The 25,530-nt window shown below is 39.5% G+C and overlaps 1 protein-coding gene across 2 annotated transcripts in view; it reads left to right on the top strand.

The window, feature by feature from the left end:
* LOC126203358 (TBC1 domain family member whacked-like) overlaps positions 1-25,530 on the top strand; it is a 72,115-nt gene that overhangs the window by 8,664 nt on the left and 37,921 nt on the right. For both annotated transcript variants that reach the window (XM_049937656.1, XM_049937655.1), the window contains exons 3-4: positions 18,722-18,821; positions 20,721-20,935. In XM_049937656.1, the coding sequence (XP_049793613.1) occupies positions 18,722-18,821; positions 20,721-20,935 (315 nt within the window). The remainder of the gene's footprint in view (positions 1-18,721; positions 18,822-20,720; positions 20,936-25,530) is intronic.

Below are 25,530 nucleotides of genomic sequence, written 5' to 3'. Positions count from 1 at the left end.
CAGTCTTAAAAACTGCTTTTCATGGATGCTATTTTACCAAAATTGGTAACAATGTTCTTCTATCACTTTTTCTAAATGACAGGGTTGTTGCCAGTCAATTTTTACCAATATACATCTGGCATCAGATAACGTATTGGCCTTGCAGTGTCACTAGAATGCACCCTCATCTGCTTCCTCATGTTTTCATCTACATCTGCATCTACATGGATACTCTGCAAATCACATTTAAGTGCTTGGCAGAGGGGTTCATTGAACTACCTTCACAATTCTCTATTATTCCAATCTCGTACAGCGTGCGGAAAGAACGAACACCTATATCTTTCCGTACAAGCTCTGATTTCCCTTATTTTATCGTGGTGATCGTTTCTCCCTATGTAGGTCGGTGTCAATAAAATATTTTTGCATTCAGAGGAGAAAGTTGGTGATTGGGATTTCTTGAGAAGCTTCCGTTGCAAGGAAAAAGCCTTTCTTTTAAAGATGTCCAGCCCAAATCCTGTATCGTTTCAGTGACACTCTCTCCCATATTTTGCGATAATACAAAACATACTGCCCTTCTTTGAACTTTTCTGATGTACTCCGTCAGTCCTATCTGGTAAGTATCCCACAATGTGCAGCGGTATTCTAAAAAAGGACGAACAAGCATAGTGTAGGCAGTCTCCTTAATAGGTCTGTTACATTTTCTAAGTGTCCTGCCAATAAAACACAGTCTTTGGTTAGCCTTCCCCCCAACATTTTCTGTGTGTTCCTTCCAATTTAAGTTGTTCGTAATGTATTTTGTTGAATTTACGGCCTTTATATTTCACTGATTTATCGTGTAACTGAAGTTTACCAAATTCCTTTTAGCACTCGTGTGAATGACCTCGCACTTTTTGTTGTTTAGGGTCAACTGCTAATTTTCAGACCACTCATATATCTTTTCTAAATCGTTTTGCAATTTGTTTTATTACTTGGTAAACGAGCGTCGTCTGCAAACAACATAAGATGGCTGCTCAGATTGTCTCTCAAATCGGTTATATAGATAAGGAACAACAAAGGGCCTCTAACACCACCTTGGGGAACACAAGAAATCACTTCTGTTTTACTCAATGACTTCCCGTCTATTACGGACTGTGACCTCCCTGACAGGAAATCACAAATCAAGTCACATAACTGAGACAGTATTCCATAAGCATGCAATATCACTACAAGCTGTGTGTGTGGTACAATGTCAAAAGCCTTCCAGAAATACGGAATTGATCTGAAATCCCGTGTCAGTAGCACTCAACACTTCATGCGAATAAAGGGCTAGTTGTGTTTCGTATATGAAAGCGAAAGAAAATAAGTTCACAAGACCAAAAATTACTCACTCCTAGAAAAATCATTACAAACATCATTTAATACCCTGTAATTCTGCTCTTGTACTTAATAATCATCTGGAATCAGGTAGGAGGTGAGCCCACAAGGCCGTACAGGTGCATCGCATCCAGGTTACGCCACTCACTGGGGATATGATCATGTAATTCTAACATGTCTCACTGATTTTTCTATGAGTTCATTTTGGTGAATTTGCAGGCCACTCGAAATGTAATAGGGTGGGCGAGTGTTCAGATGGCCTCACATTCTTCCAGCCCAGTTAACTTTACTTTTGTTGTCTGTATGTTCGAGTGTGAGCAGTGGCCTTATGCGGGATGGCAGACTCCAAATGTTTGTTGCAGGCAGTTCCCACTGCAATGTGCAGTTCCCATTGCAGTGTCCTCGTTTGGGGTGGACCTTCATTCACTGTCAGGTTTGGAAGCGATTTTGATTCACAAGGCGTGAAATGCATCTCCGGTTCCTCTGTACCAGGATCTTTTTCCAACCCAAATTCTGATGTCATGTTTTGTGGCCTCGTGCATTATGATACGTTGAATAGTCTGGTGCAAAACACCTACAAATCCAGAAACTTCACACACCATATGGCCAAGGGCATGGTCAAATATGATTACCCCTTTTTGCAGTTCTGTCATGTTTACCCACATTTATGTATAATTTCTAGTGAAACATAAATCTGTGATTGCTGCTGCCTTACACTCACATGGAGGAAGCCCACGCCCAGTTGAGCACATGACTCGCTCGCTGTACCACCTGTAAAGGGTTAACGATTCATCTATGTGTGCCCACTGGTGTAACAAATCTTTTGTCAATGAGCTTATAATGTCAATATATGCTCCTGGTAGCTCATCCCTCTACTATTAAGGTTCTTAACTCACCTCCAGTAATAAGGCTCACAAGCAGCAGTCAGTCTGTATTTACCTGACTATAAGATATTTTTTCCCCCAAATTTGACATTCAAAAACTAAAGTGTTGGCTATCATTCACAGATTAACTATTATTTCTAAGGTGTGCATTTTTACATAGGGTAATGGCTTAATACAGAAGTTGTCTTACAGATGAATCTGTGATACATTAGGTCTTGCACATGTTTAGTTTGAAGAATTTGTAATGGTGTGAGGAGGAACAGTGTTACCAGGTTGGCTTAGTTGTAGGATGTATGTGAGGAGGGGAATAGTAAGCGAGCAACAGATTTCATCCTGTTGCCATCCATGCGACTGTATACAGCACACCTTGGCTGTTTATGAACATCTGCCATGCCCACCACTCTTTGGTGAGTCCATGCTTGGCTACCATGGGGCCTCAACCTTTGCAGCACTTTTTTCCTTCCCTGCAGCATGTCTATCGTCCTGCTGTTCTTTTTTCCCCCTTCCTTGGGGAACATGTCTGGTATAGTCTTGGGAACATGTTCTCAAGTTTTAGTAGCCTGACATCAGAACAGCCCCTCTGGTTTTTCTTTCTTTCTTCATTCTCCATTTCCTATCCTTCCTCCACTTCGGCACTTGATGTTCCTCTCTGTTTTTTCTTTCTCCCTGTGCGCTCCTGAAGGCTGGCCCACGTATCATATACATAACAGGTGGCTAGGTAACAAATAACTCCCAGCTGTGGGTTGACTGGTTGGGTTCACACATACCCCCTGGTACAGGCCAGGCCCAGGGAGGGGTAATTGCGTGAGTTGTTACCTCCCCAAATCGCCAACTGGTTCCTCTGTCAGGAGTTTGGGAGGTGTGACTTGAGGTGTGAACAACCACCCAAGGTAAGTGAGCCCCCATCTGAGGGGGGACCCTCATTTGGAAGGAATGCGCCATCGGAGGCACCCACAGACATGGGAAATTTTTTTGCAGTGAGCCAATAACCATCTCAGTGTACATATAATACATGTAAATGGACTGAGGCTAAAGATTCCAAGACCCTCCTACCTGCACCTCGTTTCCTCATGGTATCATGTACTGAAGGAGGTCAGTCCTTTGCTACAGTTAATCTGTTTATTATTCAGAAATACGTTGATGCAATTGCCAGCCCTGTGAAATCCTGCCCTCGTTTACATAATGGCACTTTATTTTTGGAGACCAATTGTGATTCTCAAGCCCAACAACTGCTTGCAGCTTCACTCCTATTCTGTTCATGTTGAGGCCCATCGAGCACTGAATTCTTTACATTGTGTATGTACACTAGGCTTCTTGATGATCTGAGCGAGGGAGAAATCCAAACTTACCTCTCCGATCAGGGCATCAATGCAGTCCACCGGGTAATGAAAAGGGTTGATGCAGCTTTAGTGCCTGCACACACTCTTGTTCTCATGTTTGATAGAGCAGTGCTGCCATCAAAGATCCAAGCAGGCTATGAAGTCATTACAGTCTGACCATACATTCCAAATTTGAAGTGCTGCTACCATTGTCAATGCTAGGACCACACTCAAATTTCATGTCAAAATGTGGCCAATGTGTTACTAGCGGTAGGGATGCTCATGTTGATGATCACTCACGTCCTTCTACCTGCTGTATCAATTGCAATGGTGACTATGCAGCTTCCTCTTGAGAATGTCTCGTACATCTCGATGAATGGGCCATCCTGGAGATCGGGCTGAAAGAAAGTGTCTTACCCTTCACTCGCAAGTTGTTTGCTAAACGGAAGCCCAGTGTTTTACCATCTGGCACTTACACTACTGTTCTTGCAACACCCCGCTCCACAAAGGACATGGACACGCAGACTTGCGATCTCAGATTCAGCACCGCAGTTGTAAAATCACCCAATGTCAAGGTAGCATCTCAGTCTCCTCCTCCTCCAGCAGTGCAACAAGCTTCCGAATCCAGTGGCAAAATCGCCCGCTAAACAACTGTTAGGCTGGAAAGAACGGAAGGAATATTCCCACAAAGACTTTTCACGTTTGTCCAGCCAAAAAACATGACTCTTAGTTTGCCAACTGCAAAGGCTCCAAGAGATCAAAGGCAAAGGATCTTCTCCTTCGCTGACTCTGAGATCCTTGTCAACAGTGTTGTCGTGGTACCCCAACCAGATTAACCTCGAGTTTCACCAGTACACACCACCAACCTTTTCTCTGCCCTGGAATCTGCAGGCTGACCCAGTGAGAATGCTGATGCCTCTGTAGATCTCGTGGAACAGTACCGTCCCCTGCAGCCTATGCACCCCATAGCAATGAGTCGTTGAAGGATGGCACACGGCAGTCACCCTCCCCCCCCCCCTCTCTCTCCTGCGGACAGCATCTCGAGGGGGGATCTCATAATGCTCATCCAGGATGACATTCATAGCCAAACCATCTCACTGAGCACCCAGCTGCAAGCTGTTGCAGTTCACATTTTCCTTCCTCACTTCGCCTTTGTATCGTCTCCATCATTCAGTGTCACCAGGGCAGACTTCCTCTGGCTTATTGGGCAACTCACTCACACCTTTTCGCTGCTCTGTGACTTTAATGCACACCATTCCCTTTTGGGTTCCTTCAGAATCTGTCAGAGAGGTGCCATCTTGGCTGCCCTTCTCAATCTACTCAACCTCATCTGCCTTAACACTGGAACACCGACGTTCTTTTCAGACTCCGTGCACACCTGTTCCCAATTGGACTTCTCACTCTGCACTGCCCAGCTTGCCTGTTGTCTCGAGTGGTCCATTATCTGTGACACATACTCGAGCAACAATTTCCCGTGTGCTGCCCGTTTGCTGACTCCTACCCCAACTACGTGTAAACCCAATTGGCAGCTTTCTAAGACCGACTGGAGGCTTTACTGTTCCCTGGCAACCTACAACGAACAACCAAGTAGAATACCTTACAAATGTTATCCTTACTGCCATAGAATGTTCCATTCCTCACACTTCATCTTTACTACGTCGTGTCTCAGTCCCTTAGTGAACTGAGGCGTGCTGCGTTACAATTTTCATGCGGAGACATGCTCTCTGCACTTTTAAAGGTCATCCTACAATGGCGAACTGCATTCGTTATAAACAGTTGCATGCACAGTCTCGTCTCATTCTTTGGTGTAGCAAAAAAGCTATTCGGATTTCATTTACTAGTTCTTTTCAGCATTTCCACTCCCTCCTCCATTGTGTGGGCCAACCTCTGACAGCTCTCTGGGACCAAGGCCAGTTCCCCAATTTCTTGTCTGACCTTAGAAGATGATGTCATTGTGGACTCCATTTCTATCCTCAACAGCTTAGGCCACTATTTTGCGGAGATTTTGAGCTCCACTCACTATCGCCCTGCCTTCCTCCATTGGAAATGAGTGGAGGCGGCTCAGGTGATACCGTTCTCCTATCAGAATCATGAATGCCACAGTGCTGCCTTTACTATGAGGGAACTATATCACACTCTCACTTCACCCTGATCTTCTGCCCCAGGGCAGGACAATGTTAACATTCAGATGTTGTAGCACCTTCCTCTTGTGGGCAAGCACTGTCTCCTTCATGTGTACAATCACATCTGGCCAGATGCCATGTTTCCCAGACGCTGGCATGAAACCACTGTCATACCCGTACGTAAGCCCAGTAAGGACAAACACCTTCCTTCTAGCTACCACCCCATTTCTCTCACCAGCTGTGTGTGTAACATGATTGAATGTGTGATTTATGTCCAGCTGGTATGGTGACTCGAGTCTTGCAATTTACTAACCACTGCACAGTGTGGCGTTTGAGTGCGCAGTTCTGCAGTTTGCTTTCTCATCACTTTGTTAACCCGTGCTGTGAATGGTTTTCTTCGGAAATACCGGTCTGCGGCCACTTTTTTATTTATTTATTTTGAGAAAGGCTACAACATCTGCTGGAGGACTAGTATCCTTCATGCTCTCTACACTTGGGGCTTCTCTGAGGCTGTCTGCCCCATTTTCTTTGGGAATTTTTAGAAGACGGGTTTTCGAGGTACATGTGGGTTTTGCCTTGTCGGACACCTTTATCGAGGAAAATGGGGTGCTTCAGGGCTCCATTCTGTTGTCCTCTTTGCTACAGCCATTAACCTGGTTATCGCCTGTCTCCCACCTAGTATCTCCAGCTCCCTTTTTGATGATGATTTTGTGATCTATTGCAGTTCTCCAAGCACCTGTCTCCTTGAACGGCGTCTTCAGCGATGTCTCGATAGTCTTTATTCCTGGATCGTCAACAGTTGCTTTCACTTTTCCACTGACAAAACTGTCTGTATGAATTTCTGGTGGTGCAGTGAGTTTGTTCCACCGTCTGTTGCTCTTCCGTTCACTGAAACAGCAAAATTGGTGGTGCTCGTGCTTGATAGGGAACTTTCTTAGCCCTCCCATGTGTCTTACCTGGCCACACACTGTACCTGGTCTCTCAGTGCCCTGTGTATGCTAAGCGGTACTTCCAGTAGAGCAGATCAAACCACCCTCCTCCATTTTTACCTATCCCTTGTCCGTTTGAAATTAGACTACGGGTGTTTTGTTTACACGTCTGCACGTCCATCTGTCTTACATCGTCTAAATACAATCCACCATCGTGGAACCCGTTTGGCCACTGGTGCCTTTTACTCTAGCCCAATTGAGAGTATGCAGAAGCTGCCGAACTATCACTGTCCTACCGATGTGATGCTCTCCTCAGCGGATATGCCGTGCCCGGCCACCCGTCCTTTGCCTTCTCCTTCGCTGGCTCCTTTGACCGCCAGGATGGGGCACTCCCTCTTCTCGGAGTTCTCTTTTGGCTATTGCTCCGGCAGCTTAACTTCACACTACCTGCCACCTTCGTGACTGTGTGTTGTACGCAGTCCATCCCTTAGGGCAACAGGTCGAAGAAAGCTTCCAATTGTTCACTCTTGATGGAGCCACTGTGATGTTTATGTGGTTCCCTGGTCACGTCTGTCTGATGGGAAACGAGGCTGCTGACGCTGCTCCCAAAACTGCAGTCCTCCTTATCTTGGCCCACTAGTTCTTCCATTCCTTCCGATGATCTTGTTGCTGACTGTCAACAGGTGGTGTCGCTTTGTCATGACCACTTGTCTTCCCTTCATGGGAACAAGCTCCAGGGAATTAAACCTCTCCCAGTGGCTTGGCCAACCTCCTCTCGGCCCTCTTGCCATGAGGAGACCATTTTAGCTAGGTTACACATTGGGCACTGTCGTTTTAGCCATTGCCATTTGTTAAGTGGTGATCCTCCACCAAATTGTGCTAATTTTCATCAGCCTTTGACAGGTTGCCATTTCCTGACTGAATGCCCTTTTTTGACTACTTATTTTCTAATGTCTGTCTGCTGTCTTGAGTTATCAGCCAGTTTAGTGTACACCGCACAGGCTGTCAACCGCGTTTTACTTTTTATCTGTCATAGCAATATGGCGAAGGACATTTAATCTTTAGATTGAGATTTCCGTTGTCTCTACGGCATATTTTGTGGCCCTTTCTCCAAGAGGGAGCCTTTGCTCTTAGCTTTCTGTCCTTTCATCGATTGGGCTTAATATGTAGTTGCTTCTAACTCCTTTTTTCGTTGTAGTGGTACAAGGTTTTGACATGGGTGCATATGGCCTAAAACAAAACAAACAAATACTATGCTTAAATTGCAGTTTATCTGAATCTACTTGCAGTTGGAATTGACCTGAGTTTAAATTTGGGCAGATACTCAACAATAACAGCCTATACGTTTCTACAAATTAGTACTGAAAAAGAAAATGTTTTTGCTAAACACTTGAAATGCAGCACAAAAAATGAAACTTGGGCTTTGACAACGGTGGTATAGCTTCCACTGCTCTATAGTATGTTGATTTTGCAATAGTGTTACTCTGAAGTGGCACAATTTCTGTCAATTCAGCTGTAAGGAGCTATGTGTTGTCATAGAGTTTGCTTATATTGTCAGTGCTATAAAAGGCACTACAAACACATCAATTTATTGCCTGGCCAACCAAGCAAACAACTAGTTTGGTGGCAGCCTACACACATCCCAACAAAATGCACTAAACAATTGCAGTGCTGCCCTGTTACTATCACTGGTTGCAAATGTTTATTGTGAGTTCATTGGGGACATGTTCTACAAGCTGCTGCTGCTGCTCTTACGAAAAGAAAAGCTAGAAACAAAAACTGGGATTTGCCTTGGCTCATTTAGATGTAACAAGGCCAAGAAAAGCTGAGAGAAAGCTGTGGACAAGGAAGTGGCTTATGCAAAGAAAGAAATTCGCCCAGGCTTTGTTACTTAGGTGCTGGGAGCCATTGATTTTCATAAATATGTGAAAATGGGTGAAATGTGTTTTTCGGAGCTGCTGAACATCATGAAACCATTCTTAACGAAAAAGAATATAATCATGAGAGATGCGATAAGTTGTGAAGAGAGGCTGTTAGCTACATTTGGTGTCCAACCACTGAAGATATTATGAGTATTTCAAATTCAGTTCTGTTGTTCCTCCATAGTTGCTATCAAAAATGATTCCTGAAGCCTACAGCGTGGTTTACAGGTGCCTGAGGGAATATATCAAGGTAATACAAAACAGATAAAAAATAAAACAAATAATATTCAAGTAAACTTTATTAGCACACATTTCTACCATAAATCATCATTATTTTGAACTGTTTCCAGCCACATGCTGGTTCTGTTTGGAACATATTTTCCCACCGTCCTTCTGTGTTCACTCTGGTCTGTCCTTGCCTCTTTCTTCAACACACTCTTCCACACCTTTCGGCCATCTGTCCCTCGGTCTTCTTCCTCTTGGTCATTTCCTTCACGCCTCCATTTTTTGTATCTTCTCGTGACTCCTCTTGTTTTCCATTCTTTTTAAGTGCTGTTTTCCATTCTTTTTAAGTGCCCATACCATCTCAGCTTTGCTGTTCTTATCATGCTCTGCAAAGGTTTCTCTTTCACTATTTCCCTTGCCCTTTCATTTCTCAACCTCTCTTCTTGTTACTCCTGTCCTACTTCCGAGTAGCTTCATTTCACATGCTTGTAATTTGGTTATATCTCTTTCCTTGATTACTTATGTTTCAGATGCATAGGTCAGTCCACATTCACTGAGCTATTTATCGTTTCTGCCTCTGTCACACTTCTCAAAATATTTGATGCTTCCCATCTTCTTCCATTAGTTGACCTAGCTTTCTTTCTAGTTGTAACTAGGATCTCACATTTGTTAACATTATATTTCATTCTATACCATCACTGTTTGTTCCCAAGCATCCACCTGTTCCTGAATCTCCTCCTCTCTGTCTCCCCAAATCATCAAGTCATCTGTGAACACCATTGCTGTAATCTTGTCTTTGTAGTTTTTTCTGCCATCTTAACCGTTATCTCATTCAGGACCACAGTGAAGAGGAGAGGTGACAGTTCACTGCTCTGTTTCACACCACTTGTTCGCGGGAACCAATCCATCCTTTTGTTTCCCACTTTCACACAACTCTGCAATCCTTTCTGTTCCCTTTCTCGAACTCGGGGACAGTTAGCGCCCTCTTCCAATCTTCTGGAGTCTCATTCTACACCACCCTTGTGACACAGTACACTGTTTCCCAACCTCCCTTGCTGCCTTCACCACTTCGACAGTTACTTCATCCGTACCTGGTGCCTTTTCTACTTTCATCTTGTCCAGTGCCATTTCCATTTCTTTCTATGTCAGGTCCTTTTCTCTCCGAGAGATTACTTCTAACTCCTGTAGTCTACCAGGTGTAGAAGTGTGTAGTAACACTGTTCACGTTTACGTCCCACTTCACTTAGCGTAGACCGGGACTGTGTCCTAGGCATGCCCGATGTTGACTGACTGGGCACGGCCCGTGCTGCTGGAGTTGTTGTTGTTGTTCTTGTTGTTACGCCGGCAGAGGTCGCGTCCGAATTCCCGCGTGCCCTCTGGTGGACGGGACTCTACTTGCGGCAACTACCGCCCGTGACGCGCCGTGCCAATGTGCGCCTCCCGCGATCTTTCTGGTGGCTACTACAAAGTATGAAACAGAATTTCTGTATATACGGTGTCAGCCATCAGTGTAGGGCGTTTGAGACCGCGTCTGCAGCGCCACCTGCTTCCTCTAATGGCTGACGATGAGTGTCAACATGCACAGTAACCCAAGTTCCATTAGTTGATATCTGTTTCGTATCTATAAACATGTAGAGTGTTTTGTCCATGAGCTACGATTTGCGGACAGAATTGGTTTTTTGTTATTATTTGGTTATTATTAGAAGAAAAATGCTGCAGAGTCATAATGAAAGCTTGTCGAAGCTTTTGGTGAACATGCTCTTGGGAAAACACAGTGTTTTAGGTGGTTCAAAAAATTTAAAAGTGGTGATTTTGACATGAGAAACAAAAAACACGGGAAACCAACGAAAAAGTTCAAAGACAACAAATTGCAGGCCTTATTGGATGAAGATGATACTGAAACTCAACAGAAACTCTCTGAACAATTGATTGTGGCACAGAAAGTGGGAAAATGGGTCCCGCATGAACTGAATGAAAGACAGGAAGCGAATCGAAAGACCACTTGTGAAATGCTGCTCGCCAGGTACAAAAGAAAGTTGTTTCTTTATCAAATAGTGACAGGTGATGAGAAAGGGATATATTTTGAGAATCCTAAGCATCGTAAATCATGGGTGGATCCAGGCAAACCATCAACATCCACTGCAAGACCAGATCGCTTTAGAAAGAAGACAGTGCTCTGAGTTTAATGGGATCTGAAGGGTGTCATCTATTATGAGCTGCTAAGACCTGGTGAAACTGTTGACACTGGTCGCTACCAACAGCAAATGATCAATTTAAATCGAGCATTATGTTAAAAATGACGGGAATATGGGAAAAGGCAACACAAAGTAATACTGCTCTATGATAACACCCCATCACACACAGCAAAACAGTTCAAGGAAACGATCGAGGAATTCAGGTGGGAAATACTAGGGCATGCGGTTTATTCTCCAGACTTGGCTCCGTCTGTGTATCATCTATTTGCATCCCCGGGATGCGCTCTTAACAACACTTCAATTCGTGTGAAAATGTACAAAAATGGCATGCTGACTGGATCGCTTGAAAAGAACAACTGTTTTTTGGCATGGCATTCATAGTATGCCGAAGAGGTGAGAGAAGTGTACGAGTAGCAATGGAGATTATTTTGAATAAAATGTTTGTTATCAGTTTCAAACAACAGACATGTAATTATTGCAACCAAATTCCAGTTTCATACTTCCCCATCTTCAAGCCTTTTCAGATTTAGCACATGCTCAAAGTACACCTTCCACACTACATCCAGTGTCTCTTTATTATTAACCTCATTCCCATTTCTGTCCATCATTGTTGCATCCTCTCTCAAGCCTCTCCTCTTACTTTTGACCATTCCATTATACTTTCCTACTTCCTCTACTTCCTTCCTCCATCGTCTTTGGCCATTCTTCCAGTCACTTCCTTCTCTCACGAGCCACTGATTTATTTGCCTCTTTCTTCTTTTTCTTATACTCTTCTCTTGCTAATTCAGTCTTTTCTCAGAACAACAGTCTGACAGCCTTGTTCTTCCTTCCCACTACTTCTGTGACTCTCTCATTCCACCATGGTGTCTCCTTCCACTATTTGCTGCCACTTGTCCTTCCATATTCAGTTTGTGCAGTTTCTACCATAGCACTTAAACTGTCCCCATTCTCTTCTCGTTTCTATTTCGTCCTTCGGTAACCTTTCCCCTATAATCCCCAGGTATTCTTACTTGACTTCCTTTTTCCTTCAGTTTCCATACTAAGAGTTTCATCTCTTGGTTCTCTGTCTTCTTCTGTTCCTTCATAATTCTCATGCTCATCACCAGTAGCCAGTAGTCACTGTCCAGTGCCTCAGATTGTAGTACCTTCATATCCGTTACAGTCCTCTTCATTTTCCAGTCGTAGAACATGTAATCCCCCCAAAGATTTCTGTGCGAGTTTCGTGCTGTACCACTTTACTTTGTGGCGATCTTTTTTCCTAAACCACTTAATGGGCGTACACCTGAACCACCTCAATACTTCCTTTTGTTATTATTCTGATCTTGATTATTCTGTTGCTTATCATCTGTACCTCTTCTTTTAGACCATCCCTCACTACAACTCACACTTCCTTTTGTCTTCCTTCTTCATTTCCATGCCAATACAATTTTTGTAGCATAACTATTCATGATAAATAAAGAAACAGAAGATCCCTGTCTAGAAACACTATCAGATCTGTATTTGCCTTGCTATCTGCTATAGTAGCCATATTAAACAATGTATATTTTCGCGTGAACATTATTCATCAGCTGGGAAGTTGGCACGTGTACAAGAATTGTAATTGTAGCAAGTGATAAAGGATGCAAATAATAGCCTCTATTGAGGAAATTGTATCCAAGAGTTCACAGTTCACAGTTAGCTCATACAGACGATACGACACTAATTTTAAGTTAAGACTGACATGTGTAGCTGAAACAACAAGCAGCTGTGGAACATGAAGAAAATTTGGTGTCGCAGAAGCAAATGTTCATAGGTGGTGTCAGATGATGAATAAATTAAAGAACACCAGTTCTACTTGCCAGACATTCAGCAGTCTTGAAGGTTTCATTAATTGGAGCAGCAGGTTGTTCAGTACATGTGAGAGAAACACAATGGGGCTTCCTGATTACGCGAAGTTATTCGAATGAAGGCACTAAAGGTAGGAGGAATTTTCCAACTGTATGCTTTGTGGAATTCAAAGAAAGTATTGGCTGGTGCATAAAGATCATGAAGAAGACAGGGCTTACTTTACGAGAGAGAACATCGCTAGCCCAGTGACTTACCACGTCATTTGACTAAAACCTACTTGCTTATCAATGTTGTATGATCATTCTAATAACAGGGTGTGACTATTTGCTAGGCCACATGATCATATGCCTGTTTATTTTGACATGCCCTTCAAAATTTATTGTCAACATGAAGAACATCAAAAGGATTCCTGTAAATTCTGACAATAAGGAGATCAATATAATAGTAATTCTGGGGGCACTAACGGATGGAGGGGAACTCATCCCATATGTTTCCTAGTAGAAAAACCATATCAAAAGAAAATCTGCCTGCAGGTGTTATCTTCAGAGGCAAAGAAATGGGATGGATGGCAAATGACCCAATACTAGACTGCCTAAAAGTTATTTGGAACGGAAAAAAAGACATTTTGCTTAACAGAAGGAAAATGTTGGTGCTGGATTCTCTCAGGGGACATCTCACCAGGTACATAAGAATTTGATCAAAGAACAGCACGGATACCTAGTGGCATGGTCTCACAACTGCAAGTAATAGATTATGTTGTGATTACACATTTTAAGGCTCACCTGCGACAGCTTTACAGTGACTGGCTTCTTCAAGGAGACTAGCCCCTCACACCAGGGGGTAAGTCAAAGAAACTCTCAATATCTATGCTGGACCAATAGATCTTTACTGCCTGGCACACAATCCCGACTTAATTTATAATGTAAAGATTCAAAAAGTGTTGCATATCCAGTGCTATGGATGACCCGAAAGATGACATAATATGGGAGGAGTGGCAGGAAGGAAGAAATGACAGTAGGCTTACAAATGAAGATGATACAAGTGGTGATGGTTAAAAAATAGTAGTAACACAGTCTACTCACTTAAAAAGTAAGCAGAAAAGTAATTGAAGATGAAAAGTAATGTAAACTATATCTTTTTGTTAGTTAAATTCTACTTGTATTACCAAGATGTAGAAAATCAATAGTGGCATAAGTTTAGAATAGGTATAATTTTGATTAATAAGACTATGTTAAAAATAAATATTTCTCAAAGAGCTTTTAAAAAAAGGGGAGGCTGTCATCTCAGATTCAGAACTGTCTTTTGGGCAGGTAAATTGGTACAAAATCAGTTACTAGCCACTAAAAAAAGTCATGCAAATAAGGTGAAATGAAGAGAGTGATATGAATTTAGCAAATTCTGACTTCGCAGTAAATGATAAAAATTTCAAAAAACTTGTAAGTAGAATGAATCAGTGATTTAACCAAGTGATCTAAGAAAAAAAAATAATTGGTTGCTTGACCATCTCAGAAAAATTTTATATTTGCTGGGTGAATTCCCCAGTGTTTAGTAGTCACAAAAATAGTTTTAAAAAAATTTATTGTTTATTATTTTGAAATGGTGGCCATATTTGTTCCAGGCTGCATGCATTTTTACGTATTTGCAAGTATCTACATTTTTTACAATTATTCAGTAGTGGATTGCCCTAAGCCTTTCAGATAAAATGCATTTAGTTCAACACACTCTGGGCTACAAATTAACATCATTATCACTTAGCTGAATGTATTCTTTAATATATTTTTAATAGTTCAAAGTTATCAGCCACAAATTAAAAAGACTCAATTTTTGAACAGTAGTTTTCCAAAGAAAGATTAATTTCTCAGCTTTAATATTTTTTCTGCTATTACACTGTATAGTATAGTTACTTTTTATAGAGTATCAATGGTGAGCAGCTTACACTTAAAAAATACACTATTTTAAATTTTTTTTTAAATTTTTCCATTTTGTGGCCTGATAAAAATCTGAAAATTTCACAGATAATAGATCTTTATGATATCAAAACTTCAGTATAAATTTCAACTTTGAGATTCAATTGGAAGTTGTGGAAAAAAAAATACAAACACAAGTCAAAAATACATTTTTTAACATCTGTGATATCTAGGCTTATGGAATCAGATATTTCAGTTACAGTATATAATTTAATCATATCTATGATTACTTACTTTTTTATTGAAAATAAGCCTACTAATTACATTATATTGTTCTCTTGTAATTTTTTTAGTACATTGCTCATTGATCATTTGAGAAATTTGTTCATTCAGTTTGGGTGTTAGATTATAAGTTCACCCAGCCACAGTTGTAAATTACATGGGAGACAGCTTCCTTAGTACATTTTTAAGTGGCATCTAAACTTGATCCTTCTCAATTTTTTAAAAAGATGTCCTTGGTCCAGGACGGTGATAAAATACAACATGTACATCTTGGTTTTGACAGTCAATATTATCAACGTCTCCAATCCACCACTGTTCATCGTAAACACAAGCCACTGTGTCTTTATTTTCTAGAACCAGTTGTACAAGTTTTCCATACTGATGAAGTTCACTATCAGGTGAACTTGATGTGATCTTACACGTCAGTAAGTTGTTTGAATGGGATACAAAAAAAGGAAAGGTTAAGTACCTTTAATCTTCTGACAAGTGTTGTACCTTTCCTTCAAGACACTGTCATAGACTTCTTGTATTTCCTCAAATTGTACAAAAACATTCAAGAATTCAAACATTTCTTGAGGTGTTATGATATGATTGTCATTGGTCCACTGCAGACTTTCTTTCATGACAGCTCACTTTGTTGTAGCCCCAACACCATCACAAGCATTCTTCCCATGGCATGAAGTGAAAAACTGTCATTCTATATCAAACCCAAAATCTTCTTTATGAAATGAGATGTTAATAAATTTCTTTTTCTTTTTATATTGACTTTCTGCCCCATCCAAAAAGTAAATCAGTATGGAAGGGTGCTGCTGTTTAATGTAGTTTGTTAATTTTAGTTGAAAAATGTGCACTGCTGCACTGTTGTGTTCAAGGTAGTCACTTATGACACACAAGCTGTGGCTCATTAGTTTATCTTCATCTTTATAATAGAATAAAAATGGATTAACTGTGGCCTGTTTGTTTACCCAGTGGTGCCCTTGTATTTCATCTTGAACAACAAAGAAATAATTTTCCGAAAAGTCAGCAAGAACTATGCATTCATCAGCTGCCAGTGTTTGCTTTTTTCTTTCAAAAATTTACTTTGAGCTTTTGCAATAAAATTTTCAAGGTTAGCCACAAACATTACAAAAAACTCATCTCATGATTTTATGACCGTCACCATTTCAGTTCTGTCTTGAGTCACCCATTGTTTGTATTATTATATTGCCAGGCATCAAATCATCTTCTTCAGATTTTTCAAACATGTCAAGTAAGGCTTGTTTGCCTGGACAATTTTCACATTTTACCTTGATCATACAATTGTAACTGTCAATATTGCATACCATAACTTCCAAAAGGTCTTTATTGTCAACTATAAGATTGGCCCCCATCTATCATCAAATTTACGTTCTGATGATACAAACACAAACCTTATGGGTGCCAGATGCTCCTGCAACAGTACACCATCTTGGTCTCAACTCTCAAAACTTTGATGTTCCAATTTTAATGTCAGGGTTTTCTTTTTTAAATTCAGTGAATAGTTCATTTAAATTACACAATATTAACCTTTTTTTTTTTAATCTTAGAACCATTTTCTTTCACAGAAACACAGTCTTTTTTGCCAGACATCAAATGGCTGTTATTGTCATTGTCCTAATACATAATAACTTTATTGATTGTGTTTTCATCTATCAAATTATATGCACTTTTCTTTTGTAATGCTGGTAAAATTCCCTGTTCTTTTACTAATTGCCTTGTTAACTTAACAAGACATTCTGACACATGAAATTCGTCATTAACTTTTGCTCAACTCCAAGAATTCAGCAGTAAACTGATAATCTTAATTTTATCCTCTTTGTTTGAAGTACTGAATTTAGTTTTTTAGTTTTTCTATCACATCATCATATTCGGCTGGTGAAGTTTTAGAACTTCCATCTGTTTTAGCACAAATTGTATTTTGAAATGAAACTTCCTAATTCTTTTTGACTGTAGGTGCCACTTTCTCAATTTTTATATTCAAGGCACTTGATCTTTTACCTTGACTTCGTTTTCTAATCTTACTAGCAGATGATACACCCAGGATTTCACAAGCTGTATCTACTTTTTTAAATGGTTGCTTATAGGTCACAAAATTCTGTATCTGAGGTTTCACTATCCTTTCTCTTGTGAATTACAAATATCTTAGAATAACATGTTGGACACAATGATTTTCCTGGTATGAGGTGGACAAAAGGGCTTTTATTTTTAGAATAATGATAAAATTTCTCACAGACCTTTTGTTGTAGGTTTCTTATGTTTCTCAAAAGGGTCCTTGCATTTCATGGTACTTGCATGTTGATTTCATCTCTGGGCCGACTCGTTAGTAAAACAACACTTTTTCTTCTTCACTGTAATCTTCGATTAAAGTAATGTCTTTAGGATACACTCCATACACACTTTTATGACATGCTTCATTAATAACAACACCAACAGAACACTGAGACACCATTTTTCCACTGCACACTTCAAGAACTTCCAGCTAAACACTGTAAGTGTGAGTAGACAATTGTTGGTGTAAGGGGGAAGACAACAATCAGACTTGTATAGGCTTGCAGATGCAATTGTTAGTCTGCTGAAACAATTATCATAGCATTGTTTTGACAAATAAGCATTAGCTTGTGTAATGCGGTGTGTTACATTATGCAGTTGGTATACCTTATTTGATTAGCCTACCAGTTTACACAGATGTTCAAAAAATGTATTTTTTACTCGTGTTTGTAATCTTTTTTCAGTAACTTCCAATTGAGTCTTAAAGTTGAAATTTATACTGAAGTTTGATGTCATCAAGGTCTATTAACTGTGAAATTTCAGATTTTTATTTGGTCCTCCAACAAAGATATTGCAGGCTACAAAATGGAAAAAAAAAAAATCAATTTTTTAAAATAGTGTATTTTTTAAGTGTTAGCTGCTCATCATTGATACTGTATAAAAAGTAACTATACTGTACAGTGTAATAGCAGAAAAAATATTAAAGCTGAGAAATTAATCTTTCTTTGGAAAACTACTGTTCAAAAATTGAGTTTTTTAAATTTGTCACTGATAATTTTGAACTATTAAAAAGTGACAATGATGTTAATTTGTAGCCCAGAGTGTGTTGAACTAAGTGCATTTTATCTGAAAGGCTTAGGGCAATCCACTACTGAATAATTGTAAAAAATGTAGATGCTTGCAAATACGTAAAAATGCATGCGGACTGGAACAAATATGGCCACCATTTCAAAATAATAAACAATGAACTTTTTAAAAAATATTTTTGTGATTACTTAACATTTTTCTGAGTTGATCAAGCAGCCAGTGCTGGACCACTTGGTATGGATTGACCCTTAGGGAACCTACTCTCCAAAACCTCTTAAATAACAATAAGAGAACAATGAGAAAACTGTAATGTAATAGCATATGTGGAAACATAGCACATTTTTTATAGACATACACCAAAAATTTGTTATAGGCCACTGAGAATGCTTAATAAATAAAAGTAAGCGAAATGTGTGTGGCATAAAATCAAATGGCCTTCAGTTTAGACGTATAGACAGATCATATCTTCAAGGTGATGCAGTTGATAACAGTTAGCTTTAGTTTTTCTGCATATTTCGTAAGGGAAAACTTCGTAGAAAAATAACCACAAAAACAATTTATTCATTGTAGTTGCCTGGTTACGTTGTTTTTATAATTTTAAACTTGTTAACTTATTTGTGTGGAAATTTTAAGTTCTACCACAGAATCCAACTCTTCTTTTAAAAACTGTCTTTCAATTTTAGGAAATTGACTGTTCCTCCAAGTGTAATACTTCGCCGTGAAAGAAAATGGCTGCGCATGCTCAACAATTGGGAGAAAATGATGAACAAACACTATAGGAAGGTCTGTACTATTAATGCTTTTTTCAGTTTGTACCTGCTTCTTATACTGCATCACAATTTGCAAATGTATTAATAACTTTATAACCTATCATCTCATTTAAGATAGTTTCTCAACATCAAAGCGTGCATCTGTACTCTATAAGTCACCATACAAACCCACTCCCACTCAGCACACTCAACTATCTGCATTATATTCTATTTGAAAATGACATCACAGTGAGAATGGTTGTTGATGTGCCTCCTTACAAGTCCACCTTAGGTCATTCCACCATAACAGTCATTGTGTGAATTGTATGGCAGAGAGAGACTATTTCTTGACTCTTGGAACAGTCATTTTTAGAAATTTAAAATTAAGCCTTTACGTAGTGCACTCCCTCGTTCCTGTAGTATCTTATGCTAGCTACATAGACATGCCACATTGCACAGTTCTTCTTTCATCCAAATTTATACATGTCAAAGATTTAGAAAAAGTACTGAAGTATTGATAAGGCAGTTTTGTAATTGAATCTCATTGGGGCGAATTCCATTTCCTTTGGAATTTCCCAATGAATATTTGGTATTTGCCTTACCAGCAGCAAAACTTACATGGACTTTCACTTCCACTTCCACTGTGTACCATTAGATGTTTCGCGGTTGTGACCAGTTCCGGTGGTTCATCAGCAATCATCTAACAATTTCAGCAACTGAAAAATGCTTGCAACCTCGTTGCAGTTACATGCCAGTGAACTTCTGATCAGTCCAAATCCATGCATTGAAAGCTTCGAAAGATGTTCTGAGAGAAAATAAATTAAATTAAATGTGATAAGTTTTTTTATTCAGTGACATCAATGGGCATTGTGTATAAAAGAAACTAAAATAATTTTCTGTTTTCATAATGTACATAAAGAGTTTAATACAACTGGCTAATCATAAAACTGTATTGTTTTCTTTTAATATGAGGAATTTGTATAAATTAGATCTTAAAAATAAAATACGTAATGAAAGTTATTTGGTATTTAATTAAAAGGAAGGTTAGGGGTTGTCTCTTTTAGAAATAACATCTCAGCTGGAGAGCGAAGCAGCTGCAGCATCTTTTAGAAAATATCCCAGCAATTGCTTATAACTGTTTGAGGAAACAATGTAAACCTTAAATTTTGGATGAGTGCGTGCTTTGAATACTGTTACTTCCAAATAAAATGCACTACTTCTCACTGGAACTTCAAATAAATAACTTAAAATACATGATGATAGATTGATCAGCAATTTTGTTTTTAACTGGCATAATTATGAAGAATAGTATATTCCATAGGGACTGCAAAAGAATTATTCATATTCCTTGTGTGTATATTTTGTTTCAAACCTTCTTTCTCAGCTATTTCCCTACACTTCTGTATGCACATTGGTCAACACAGTTTTTATGAAAAAACAGTTATCATGAATTGAATAGTTCTGAAAGTTCCCAAACTCCCTTGTAAGGGGTAGTGTAAATGGTGTGTTTTGTCAAAATATTATGAGGTACAAAATGTGAATGTGATTTTCTACAGCTACTATAACTGAATGCCATAGTGGAAATAATGGCCTTGCCTCTTTTGAGTACTTTTTTCTGGAATACATACATAGAAGTGATTTTTAAAATATACTTTATAACAACACTTATTTATGAAATTAAGAGTGAATTAGTTCTTTAGTTCTCAACATTCACGTTACAGAGAATGGAAGCTGTAATATCATTTTTATTTGCCTTAGTAATCTCACATTATTAACATTTATTTTTAAATGTTAATATCATTTGTGGAAATCAATTATATATGTTAAAAATAAATATGTAGTATATACATTCAGCAGATGTCTATAGCATAAAGCATTGGTAGCATTGTTACTCATACGTGAAGAAATTATTTCCTAACTACTGTATTTTCAGGTGAGGGAACGCTGTCGCAAAGGTATCCCTCCATCAGTCCGACCACGTGCCTGGCTCTATCTTTGTGGTGGCAAACTAGTTCAAGATCAGTGTCGAGAGCAATATGCAGCACTCATTAAACAAGAAGGAGATCCTAAGTGGGTTGATGATATACGCAAAGACCTTCATCGGCAGTTTCCATACCATGAGATGTTTGTTGACCAGAATGGACTTGGGTCAGTATATCTGTGTCTTTTGTGTTGTATTATATAGAACACTGTAACATCTTTGATACATACCAGCACAGTTTGTAGGTGTTACACATGCTGAATATGTCAATTTGCCAGGAGCAGTCCTACTTAGGTAAATAGTTCTCTAATTTTTGTAAATCAGTGCCTCTAAATAAACTTCATTTCGTTTCATTACAGAGAAAACTTCATTCTGAGTTCTTCACATCATATTTCACATTCAATGTTGGTATACTATAAGACATTGTGGCCAAGTCCTGTATTATCATGGGGGGGGGGGGGGGGAGCAGTGTTTGTGTAAATCACAAACATTGCCTCTGTGCATCATGCTCTATGTGGGATACACTGTAAATTACACTGTGCTGCTGCTTTCTTTCCAGGTGCTGAAAAATATGTAGCTCTTTGAAGTGTTTCAAATTATGATGCTCTGTGTTTTGTTACTTATGGCTTTTGCCAGCTTCATCTCTGTGTTACCAACTATTTGTTCATACATTCAATGGCTTGAGATGGCAGACACTCATCTCAGCAGTTTGTTTGGAATATGAAGTTGTTTTCTGTATGTCACAAAGTTCAAAACCTCCTGTTGTAAGACAGTGAAGTATAAGAACTGTTTGTGCCCTTTTTCTTTTCTAATCAGAGTATTGCTTACAAGGAGCTTGTGAAACTAGAAAGTCTTTAGTAATGGCGACCACGGCTAAAAGTTCTCATATAACTTACCATATCAAGTTTTCTCATATCTGCTATTAGGAAGGAGAGTCTGTATATGACATAAAATTTATCTTGCAGTTTATGTTTATATGATAGTTCTTCCCCCATTCTTACTGCTCAAGAATCATCTGACAAAGCATCTAAAAATCTGCATTCAGTCTGAAAATTATTACTATAATCCATTCATCATAAGAATAACCCTGATGTAAACAAACACAAAACCTTAGCTCACGTACACCAGTGTTGTTACGCTGTTGGAAGTAGGTTGTACTTATATATTAGATATCTTATTACTAAGTTACGTTAAATGAAACTTTAAGATATTCAAATTTATTAACAACCATGAACGTTTTTCTTAATCACGCTTTAGCTACATAGTTTTTATTTCAAAATTCGTGTATAGTCACAGCCTCTGCAGCGTTGTGCTCTGATTGTCGTGCTGTTAATGCACAGAACAAAAATGGCTGAAGTTGCTTTCTGTTCTGCAGTGAAACATGCATGTGGAAAACGGTTAAAAAGTGCCTAGAAATAGGCTGCTCTTAATGTTTTTCATAAATTTACGGAGATAATCGGCTTTTAACTTCTACCAGAGTTGTATCTGATGCAGTTGATTGTATTAAACATGTAGCACAGTTGGTAGCGTAATGGAATGTAAACCAAATGTGATTATTTGTCCGTTGGTTCAAATCTCCGCAGTATCATCTTTTTATCATTCAATTTGAAATTCTTACATCTCATTATTATAAAACTCATCATTTTTATGAATTATGCACATCTTGTTTCTAATTACATACTGGATGCAAAATTCCCCTTTCCATTTCAAATACAAATTCTTGATTGTCAATGGTTTATGAAAGACCGTTCATTAAAAATTGTTTAAATTAAGAAAATGTAACAATTTTTAAGGCAAAAATCAAAAACCATATTGTCTCTATTTGGACTATGTCCATTGTTTTATACCACAGAGGTAGGTAAGTATTGAAAAAACATGAAAAACAATCATTTTCACAGCATCGATCACATCATACAAATGCTGCATTTTTACATTTGCTACTGTACCATTACAATATGAACCCAACAGAACTGATCTGGAGCCAAATGGCGGGATTTGCCCCAAGAAGTAACAAGACTGTTAAGCTGCCAGACGTACCGGAACTAACGCACACAGCTTTTTCACACTTCACTGCTGAACGCTGACAGGATATAGAACGGCTCACCATAAAAGAAGAAGAGAAAATGCTGCACCTGATTGGCTTCGTGGATTCTGTTGTTGATAGGCTCATTATCAATGTAGCAGGTGACACTTCCAGGACTGAAATGTATTTGTCGCATTCGGATAAAGGAGCTAAGAGATTACCAGACGACTGACTGTAAGTAATATCTTCAGTGGCTTCAGTATTTAATTATATGGTGAAAGTCTTCAATACTCCTACGTTACACACAGCTTATGCAGAAAAACTGCCGTGTGGTTAAGTCAGAACTTTTCATCAGTCTTGTTTTTAATACAATAGTAGGTTAGCTAAAAGCAATAACATGTTGCTGTTTTTGTCTAGTCGTCTAAGGAGCACGTTGTGGGAGATTTGCAGTGTATTATTTCATTCTGCTTAAAAATTAATTAACTTTCGAAGCTGTATTACTCCTCTGCTTGTCTCTTTTTTCATGTGAACTGCAGCTGACCACGTCGCTGCAGGCTAGCTTTACTAGCTGACCGACCAGTGCTGTCCAAGTTAAATGCGCTGGTAAATCTGTTGTCCTGTATTATTGCTAAGTCAATGTGCTCGTAACGCACAGCACAAAACGTACTCTTATTATCGTACTTGACAATACTCGAAACAGCTTGGCTGTAGTCCCGCATGAAATGGAAATCCAATGAGGTTCCAGCAAACACGGTAGAACACACAGTGCAATGTTTACATCAGGTTTATTCTTATGAGAACGGATGCGGGATTCTCTCGTGAATGAATATTCCTCTTTTAGTGTTTCACAAACTCTAATCACATGCAGATCACATGTTTTAAATAAAGAACACAGATTAGAAAATACATAATCAATCATATTTTATTCCATCAAGCCACAACACAAATTGTGTATTGTTCAAACTTTGCATCACCGTGGCATTGTCTTCTCAAGAAATCATGTCAGCAAAACCTGGGTTTCATTTGATCTCCGTTCAAGGGTTTTCACTGTAATATTCAATAGAAATCTGTTCTGCTTGTCAATTGTTCCATCTACAATACAAAGGATCATCAGCTATTACTCATCTGACTTGTGCCATTTTGTCCTCCATGACCTGGTAGAATTTCTGTTGGACTCTATACCGCATTTGCAGCTAAGTTAGACTGTCTTTAACCATCATATACCATAGATCTCTTGAACACAAAAAAACATGCACAGTGTTTGGAAGAAAGCACGCCACATCGATCTAAAAGAAGGGCAGCAGAAGTGACCGAAAAAATTGCCATCTATTATCTTTGATATCAGTTTACAATAGAATTTTGTAATATATTCTGTGCTCAACTGCAGTAAGGTATCTCGAACAGAAAGACCTCCATGCCAACCAGCATTGATTCCAAAAACTTCGATCGTGTGAAACCCAACTTGCACTTTTGTCACATGCCATCCTGAAAGCCATGGATCAAGGCAACCAGATGGATTATTTCTTGACTTTCAAAAAGTATTTCACTGAGTACCACACGTATGCTTATTATCATAAGTAGGGTCATATTAAGTATCAAAATAAGTGTGTGACTGGATTGTGAATTACTTGTTAGGGAGGACACGGCATATTACCTGGGATGGAAGGTCATTGGCAGATGTAGATGTAACTTTGGTGGGATCCTTGTTGTCCATGTTGTATATTAATGACCTTGCAGACAATATTAATAGTAACCTCGGTCCTTTTGAAGGTGAGACAAGGTATCCAGCATCCTGTAGAACCTGAGAAAAAACTAGATTTGTTCATTCTAGATAAATCAGGGAATTTTTGTAAGGCACTGCATCTGGTTTGCTTTTGGGCAGAGGCATTTTATTGCCTTCCGCTTGGCTCGATAGAACACTGTGCTCACCATTCATCATCAGCTTGGTGCTGTGCGAGTGCCTGCCTCTGGCGTTTCAGTATCCCTCAGCCCGTTCCCTCACTCAATGCAGTGCCCAGCCGCCCAGCAGGGATGCGGGCAGACAAGCTGAGTTGTGCATAGGTTTGTTGTTGTTGACATGGAACAGCCTGTCACCAAAGCCAGGGCACACTTCCCTGGTTTCTTGTTGTACCCAGTGGTGACCACTGAGGCCTTCCATTGGTGGTGCAAAAGAAAACATAGTTTAGTACCATCAAACGTATTACGACATTTCGTCAATAATTCAACTAACAAAATGTATAGGGGAAACAGAAATAAACACTTACTACAACAGCATCTATCTTATGCACAGTGAGAGTTTGATATATTCCTAGAGAACATGATAGCAAACATTTGTATGAGAGAGAGTGAGTGAGTGAGTGAGTGAGTGAGGGGGGGGGGGGGGTGCTTTAGCTATTTTTTTCCATGTCTGCATGAGATATAAAATGTAACACGGACTCCGAAAATCTCTCTCACACACGCATACGCTTGTGTGCGCGCGCGCGCACACACACACACACACACACACACACACACACACACACAGCACAATTCTTCACTGCTCACAGGGTATGTGTGGTCACTTTTACGGCGAACAGCACAATTCTTCACTGCTCACAGGGCATGTGTGGTCACTTTTACGTGGCAGACATAAGTAGGGGGTGTTGTGATGTGTGATTGCTTAAGATACCGGTGGAAATCGGGCGTGAACTACAACGTTCATGACACTGCCAGCCTCAGCTAACAGTTGCATTCTATCCA

Source organism: Schistocerca nitens, chromosome 9 (assembly GCF_023898315.1).
Source record: "Schistocerca nitens isolate TAMUIC-IGC-003100 chromosome 9, iqSchNite1.1, whole genome shotgun sequence".
Taxonomy (NCBI): domain Eukaryota; kingdom Metazoa; phylum Arthropoda; class Insecta; order Orthoptera; family Acrididae; genus Schistocerca; species Schistocerca nitens.
Note: the sequence above shows the minus strand (reverse complement) of the source record. Positions and strands in the feature narration are given on the sequence as shown.